This window comes from Daphnia carinata, chromosome 3 (assembly GCF_022539665.2).
Source record: "Daphnia carinata strain CSIRO-1 chromosome 3, CSIRO_AGI_Dcar_HiC_V3, whole genome shotgun sequence".
Lineage (NCBI taxonomy): Eukaryota > Metazoa > Arthropoda > Branchiopoda > Diplostraca > Daphniidae > Daphnia > Daphnia carinata.
Window position 1 is genome coordinate 11,279,821 of NC_081333.1, and position 8,134 is coordinate 11,287,954.

Sequence of the window (8,134 nt, forward strand, 5' to 3'; positions counted from 1 at the left end):
TCTACCGTTGTAGCCATTACTAAGCCTTCAGTTGACATTCGTCCGTTAAGGTGGGTCGTTACCAACATCTTGTTGTACCTCTGTAAAAAGTTTCGTTCAATTGTTAGAAATGTTGCGATTAAAACCGAGGCTTTTCTCTCAATCAGATGTAACCCTGTGTGTGCGTAGCCGCGATTTAAAGCGTTTTCCAGATTTAAAGTTCAATTTCACAAGAAAAGGCTTAAAAAGAAGATGTAATTTCTTTCTGTAGTAGCCATTTCACATGGCTAGGTCACAGTTCGGCTTACTCGGCCCTGTATGGCTGTTATCACATTTTACGTGCAATGTAAGTCACCGCCGATTTATGTAGTTTTCAGTTGGAGTTGTAGTAAAAACTTCTAGCGATTTGTTAACTTGCGGCGTTTTTAAAATTTGTTTTTGACCTAACGTGAGACGTTGGCCCATTTTATTTGAACTTGCAGTTCTCATATTGCTCATCTTCTAGCTTGCTTCGTGCCACATATAGGTTACTCATGCTGCTTAAGAATGATAACGAGTGTTTCTTTTAATTTCGTTTACGTCAGAACTCGACGAGTTGTTTTACTGTTGGCTGATTCGCATCTCAAAAGAAAACGTAGCTCTTTTACGAACTTTGACCGCGAGAAGAGCAAATGAAGAGACACACGTTCACCGCTGGTAGAAACCACCGATGACAGTCGTGTAGAGCTCAAGATCCAGCTTGGAATCCAAAGACGCGGAAGCTTACATCTTACCAACTGGGCATGTGGTTAGTAAATTTCTTTTTGATTGCTGCAACAACAATGACATGTTTTGATTCCAGATTTATACATGGCGCTAGTCAGTGACAAAATTGGTCACCGAAAGGAGCTCGTGTGTTGAAGATGGAAATGCTCCTGCTTTCAGGTAAATAGAGCACAAGATTGACGATCTACAGCTCAGGGAATGGTACACCCTGGCAGCTGCGGTAATATTCTGTTTTTCGTAGCTTTGAAATTGAATTCGTCAGTTGTAATGACCACTGGCCGGAAGATCTAGTAATTCTATCCGAGATGACCTTGTGATTCCGCACAAAGCCAACAATATTGTGCGGTTTCTTGATTTTTGTGTAAAATAAGAGAAAACCACGTTAGTTGAGAACAGAAGTCTGTTGCGGAAGCAAAGGTCTAAATCGAAATATGGCGAACAGTTTCTTCGCACTTTTTCGATAATCGGGCCGTCCTGGCCCGTAAATTATCGGTTGAGTAAGACAAGTTGAGTCATTCAGGCCATGGCTGATATCAATGGAGTTTGCGGCTCAGAGACCACCATTTTCCTCTTCCCCGTGTGTCCTTCGTTGCATCTCATTAAAGCAGTTGCAATTTTCACGCTGCTGGGCTATTCAAGGACGATGTAGACGAACCAAGTTCTGATGTGTAACCTCCGGTGGTTCGTAACGAAACGTGTTTCAATTTGGCAAAGTCTGATGACCACAACGCATGTTTTGTGTACACACATAAAAAAACCACTAAATATTAACTGTTTTAGATGTCATTTGTGTCACATTGAACTTGAAAATTGAAATATCTGGTCTAGGTGTGGAGGTTGCATCATGACTCAGCCGAATTTTAGTGAACGAAAATTGGAAACAAAACGTTTCCGTTGTTCATTTTCCTTTTTTTTTATCCTTTTAGCAGAATGACGCAACGTGTAGGAAAAACCTCGGCGTTCTCGTTCAACTAGTTAAAAACAATTGAGGTGCGAAACATTTGTGCAAATAAACAGAGAGGCATTGGATATATAAAGCCACAGAAACTCTTGTCCAGGCTGCATTTGAATACGTGACCAGTGTTCATGCCAGACGTGTATTTTTCGATCACGTTTGAAGCGAAACATTACACGCATCGCTTCCTTTTTTCGAAACACATTTTATTTGTTTGCAGACGCATGATTGAAAAATGTTCCAAGTCGTTCGCAATCGTGTTTTACCTTGTTGGAGGTCTATTATCGTTGTATTAGCTCCACTTCTACTTCTTCCGCTACCATTGTCAAGAATGAAGGTAGACCTAACAACTGGACAACAAGATACTGATGGATACTGATGATTTTGAAAATATTTCAGTATGTTTCTGTATTAAAAAAAAAATAATTTCCGTTTCTATTCGCCACAGGAAGCCGAATGTGGTTACGTCATTTTGATAATGGCTATTTTCTGGATGACCGAAGCGCTTCCTCTACCCGTAACGAGTTTGATTCCGGTAGTTGCCTTGCCACTCTTTGGCATTATGGAAACGAGTGACGTGTCTACGGCCTACATGAAGGCAATTATAGATATTACGTTGATTTTTTAAATCTTTATAGCAATTTACGTATGTAGGATACCAATATGATGTTCATTGGTGGCCTTATACTGGCTCTGGCTATTCAATTTTGCAATTTGCATAAAAGAGCCGCTTTGGCTGTGCTTTTGCTCGTCGGTGCTAAGCCAAGATGGTAATGTACTTCCGCAAGAATTCTACTTCTTAGTCTCCTATCGTGCAATTTCATATCCTTGCGAAATTAAATTGAAAAAAACAACGGGTAATTACTGACCTTCGTTCTTTCTTTTCTTTACGGCCTTGTAAGGTTATTGGCTGGCTTCATGGGAACTACAGCTTTTCTGTCTATGTGGATCTCCAACACAGCAACAACGGCCATGATGGTGCCAATCGTGGACGCCGTTGCTGCCGAATTGTACAAGGTCGGTTACACTTTTCGTTTTACTTTTTATTCATACCGCGACCATAATAACACTCGCCTTTGTCTTGAGAGCGTAATCTACAATGATTATAGTCAATTTACATATTGGGTCATTTAACGTTTTTTTACCAATTGAAACCGGGTCCATGAAAACGTTTTTACCCTGAAATATTTCGAAGCTGTCAGGTCTAGCGGTGGATGCATGTTCTTGCATCCATTAGTGCTGACACCTCTTTAACATGACTGATTGAATTAAGAGGCCTAATGAAATATTTCGCGTTAGGAAGACGACGTGGAAATGGTGAGATCTATTTCTCAATCGACAGTGGCTACCAGTTCTGGTAGTGTAGAAGAGCTAGTCCCATCCGAATCGATAGAAAGAGCAAAACAATCAGCAGCGGCAGAAGCTGAGCGGAGGAGAAAAGTCCGGGCTGGAATCATGATTTCCACATGTTTGTTCGAAAAAAACGTTTTTGTTTTGATACCTTTTTATATTTATACATAAAATCTGCTTCTACAGCATATTGCTCAGTCATCGGAGGAACTGGATCTCTGATCGGATCTTCACCTCAATTAGCTTTGAAAGGAATCATTCAAGAGTAAACAACTGCTATTTTTATTCTTTAATATTCATATATTTCAAACGGAAATGTATTTCCTTCTTCACACAATAACCTAAAAGGACTTTTGGAGCGACGGAATTGAATTTTGCAAGCTGGATGGCTTTTACCGTTCCCGGCATGTTCATTAACCTGCTCTTTGTTTGGGTTTGGCTTCAAGTGATCTTTATAGGATTATGCAGGTACGTAACAAAACTATGTTAAACTAATAATTCCGTACATCAGTAACAATGAGTCACTTCTGGCCAGGCGAACGGACGGAGGAAGAGAAAAAGAAGTAATCAAAGTGATCCGTCAAAAGTTCAAAGATCTCGGCCCAATGACATTCCACGAAATCGCTGTTCTTGTTCTCTTTATCCTCTGTGTTGCGCTCTGGTTCTTCCGTGACCCAGGATTCATGCCCGGCTGGGCAGAGTTATTTGGGAGCGCAGAGAAGGTTGATGACGCAACAGCTGCTATGCTCATCGTCGTGCTGCTATTTATTATTCCTGCCAAGTCCCCGTTTGGTTGCCAAGAAGAACAGTCAGGTATAGTACAAGTACAAGAGGAGCACTTAATCATGGAGCATAATAACAAATTACGTATTTCCATCGCCTTGATTCCGCACAGAAACTGACGGTGGAAGCCACAAACCCAGCTCGGCTCTCTTAGAGTGGAAGTACGTTCAAGATAGACTTCCTTGGGGAGTCATTCTTCTCTTAGGTAATATTTTGACAGCTTAACGATGTAATGGATCAACCAAAACTCGAAGTTTGGTGATGTTGTATGTTCATATTTGCACAGTCATAGTAACGAACGAACTGCGCATTTATTGCGGAATACTTTATCGTCGTCAGGTGGAGGTTATGCTTTATCTGATGCTACTAAAAAATCTGGATTATCTAATTGGATTGGTGTGCAACTGGCCGGTATGGTAGTTTTACCCCCATTCCTCATTATGCTAGTTGTTTGTGTTATCACGGCAGCTATAACCGAGGTTGCATCTAATACCGCAGTGGCCAACATATTTCTTCCGATTCTTGCTGACACGGTGATACTTGGTGCATGTTTAATCAAATTTACTGGTGTCACGTAACAAAATTAATTCCTATTAAATGTAGGCGATAGCAATCCGAATCAATCCTTTATACTTCATGATACCCGTGACGGCCACTTGGTAGTACAAAATTTAATCATTTATTGGTTTTGTAACACTAGATCGTGGAATATTGGCTATTTTAAAAATATGATTTTGCTTTTATTACAGCTCATACGCTTTCATGCTGCCAGTATCCACTCCACCCAATGCGATCGCATTCGCCGCGGCAAATATGAAACCAAATGAAATGGTAGCTATATGACGTCAAACTAAGCAGCTATTATAAGTGATTCAAAAATATGTTCAACAGATGAAAGCCGGCTGGTTTATCAAGTTGGTGTGCGTTATCGTCATATGCGTCACTATGGAGACGTGGGGTAACGTTGTGTTTGGAAGCAAACAATTTCCAGAATGGGCTAACGTCACCGCAATCACCTTGCGTACTTAGCACAATATCCTGTTTTATCTATTTCCATTGAACTTTCCCTGATACGAAGTGGAGTCCTTAAAAGCCATCTGTTTTGACATACGTTTGAAAGCCGATATGTTGAGCAAACACTGTGATGTGATGGTATAAGTTATTCAGCCTGACCATAAAAATTTATTTGAAAAAACTTTAGCCTAAGCATGGCAGAGTGACTTACGGTGTTCGTGGAATTTATCATAGCCAAAATTTTAAAATAAAACAAATATGGACGTATATTTGCGACATCGTGAGCGGCAAAAGATTTTTAGCCAATTCCGTAGTCATAATTTTTCTATTTTCTAAAATCACAGTAGTGTGTTACTGGGCACAACACATTATTTTAGGACGTATTCCGTTTCTTCAGCTCTTCTTCCGGATTGTATTAACCACGCTCTGAGTAAGCTACTCGGGGAAGGCCATGTCTGAGCTTAAGGGCTCAATTTAGGTTAGGACTACCATTACCATGTAGGAAGAACGTCGCCCATAAGAACAAAAGGTTCGATTCTTTACGACAAAATTATAGAAATTGTTTTTAAAAACTTCTATTGCTTATCTAAACAGGCTTACCAGTGATCTGTTATCCAAGTTGAGCTCTTGCCTCAGTTCATCGGCAGCTCGTGTGACTTAATCGCACATGACCAGTGGGATCTCAGTAACGTTTTGTGATTCCAGTTCAAGCATCTTCCCAACAACAGCAATGGCGAAGTGGATGAGTCACATAAATGACAAGGTCTTGCGTTGATTTACATAAAATTTTAGGTAATAATAATTTGGGTACGGGAGATTTCCTGCTAGCTTGGCCATGTCTATTTCCAGAACAAATAATAATTTAAAAAGATATACAGACATAAAAAATATGAAAACATAAAAACAAAAATGATAGTGATGTCGGATGACTCGGCTGCCGGAATCTAGTCTGTAAACTTGCCTCATTCTACAGTGGTCACGGATATAACAGCAGTTCTGTTAGTTTAGCGACATTACATCCCGATTGAAGCAAGCGGCTGCGGCAGGCACGAAGAACACGAACATGCGCCTGAATATCTTACTTGCCCATGATGTACGTTGATGAACCTTCGTCTCATACACGTAAAAATGTGTCAAATTTATTCATTAGGACTGTTTACCGACAACACCCGCATTATTAAAAGTTACGGGCAAGTCTATTAAACAGTGAAATCCAGTGCATAAATTTCGTTTGCAAATCGGAGGAAATGATCGGCACGATAAAAGTGGAATGTTTTTGTGCTTCGAAAGCGAAATACAAAATGATGTAAAGGATATATGTTAACTTTTTTCTGAAGCCCTGAGCAAAACGCAATATCATTGGGCGTTGGACATAAAAAAAAAAAGAAATACCATCAACTAGTCGTCGTTCTTGGCGGAAATTGCTGTTCAAAATACATTTGTTGCCATTGACTATTTTTATACCGTGGGTGGTGATAATAACATCTTCATGGTTAAATGGAAGTTATTAGGATAATAGCATAATTGAGCTGGATTGTACTAGCTAGCAAAGTATTGGACTTCCAGTTTTTTAACGAAACATAAAACACAAAAAATAAAGTTGGGCCAAAGGGGCAAAGTTGGGCGTTCAATTTCCATTATACCGTACGATTTTCATCAAATTCCAAGGGATTTCGTTTTTTGCCGATTTTGACAAAAGTGAGAAGGCTATAGCCTTCCCACTTTTTCATTTTTGGCCAAATTCCAAATTTGGCTTAAAATATATGATTTCGATGCAAAATTGAATGCTAATCATTAAAATGAAGTTTATTTTTCAATTGGCTTTATAGTTTTCGAATTAAACTTGAAAAACAAAAAAGTCGGGCTTATTTTTCTCGGGCTTCAAAAGTCGGGCTTAAAATTTCAATTGATTTTCCTATTAAAAAATAATAATGGCTGGTTTAAAGAGTAAAACACTTACATAATCGAATTCAACGTTCAATTTTGGCTATGCTGTATGATTTTTATCGAATTCCAAGAGATTTCGGTTTTGGCCGATTTTGACAAAAGTGAGAAGGCTATAGCCTTCCCACTTTTTCATTTTTGGCTAAAATCTAGATTTCGTTAAAAATACATCATTTCGATTGGAAATTACACGGGAATCACGAAAATCTACCTTGTTTTCTCGTGGGACTGATACCTTTAGAGTTATTCGACTTTTAAGTGGTTGCGGGGCTTGAAAAATAAGCCCGACCAAAAAAAGTCGGGCTTAAAATTTCTACAGATTTTCCTATTAAAAAATAATAACGGCTGGTTTAAGGAGAAAAAACTTGCATTTTCGAACTCAGTGTCAAATTTTGGGTATGCTGTAGGATTTTTATCGAATTCCAAGAGATTTCGTTTTTGGCCGATTTTGACAAAAATGAGAAGGCTATAGCCTTCCCACTTTTTCATTTTTGGCTAAAATCTAAATTTCGTTAAAAATACATCATTTCGATTGGAAATTACACGGGAATCACGAAAATCTACCTTGTTTTCTCGTAGGACTGATAGTTCTAGAGTTATTTTACTTTTACGTGGTTGCTGGGCTTGAAAAATAAGCCCGACAAAAAAAGTCGGGCTTAAAATTTATATAGATTTTCTTATTTAAAAAAATAACGGCTGGTTTAAAGAGAAAAACAATTACATAATCGAATTCAGCGTTCAATTTTGGGTATGCTGTAGGATTTTTATCGAATTCCAAGAGATTTCGTTTTTGGCCGATTTTGACAAAAGTGAGAAGGCTATAGCCTTCCCACTTTTTCATTTTTGGCTAAAATCTAAATTTCGTTAAAAATACATCATTTCGATTGGAAATTACACGGGGATCACGAAAATTGACCTTGTTTTCTCGTGGAACTGATACCTTTAGAGTTATTCGACTTTTAAGTGGTTGCGGGGCTTGAAAAATAAGCCCGACAAAAAAAGTCGGGCTTAAAATTTCTATAGATTTTCCAATAAAAAAATTATAACGGGTGGTTTAAGGAAAATAACACTTACCGTAATCGAAGTCAGCGTTCAATTTTGGCTATGCCATGTGATTTTTATCGAATTCCAAGAGATTTCGTTTTTTGCCGATTTTTACAAAAGAGAGAAGGGTATAGCCTTCTCACTTTTTCATTTTTGGGCCAAATTTCAAATTTGACTTAAAATATATGATTTTGATGAGCATTGAATGCTAATCACGAGAATCAAGTTTATTTTTTAATTTGCTTTATAATTTTTTAATTAAATTTTAAAAAAAACAAGAAAGTCGGGCTTATTTTTTTG

The 8,134-nt window shown here is 38.4% G+C and overlaps 2 protein-coding genes across 2 annotated transcripts in view; both read left to right on the forward strand.

Annotated features, from left to right (window-relative positions):
* Positions 1-1,823: 1,823 nt before the first annotated feature.
* LOC130697481 (Na(+)/citrate cotransporter-like) lies at positions 1,824-5,056 on the forward strand. Its single transcript, XM_057520385.2, has 13 exons — positions 1,824-2,036; positions 2,148-2,297; positions 2,354-2,469; positions 2,602-2,716; positions 2,999-3,167; positions 3,236-3,314; positions 3,398-3,517; positions 3,585-3,862; positions 3,945-4,037; positions 4,172-4,365; positions 4,436-4,491; positions 4,582-4,663; positions 4,724-5,056. The coding sequence occupies exons 1-13, from the start codon at positions 1,935-1,937 to the stop codon at positions 4,859-4,861; spliced, it is 1,692 nt and encodes a 563-aa protein (XP_057376368.1). The 5' UTR covers positions 1,824-1,934; the 3' UTR covers positions 4,862-5,056.
* Positions 5,057-8,072: 3,016 nt separating this feature from the next.
* The window catches only part of LOC130697413 (IST1 homolog), a 38,235-nt gene continuing 38,173 nt past the window's right edge, over positions 8,073-8,134 (forward strand). Inside the window, exon 1 of the mRNA XM_057520309.1 lies at positions 8,073-8,076. The gene's annotated coding sequence lies outside the window, so the exon portion shown is untranslated. The remainder of the gene's footprint in view (positions 8,077-8,134) is intronic.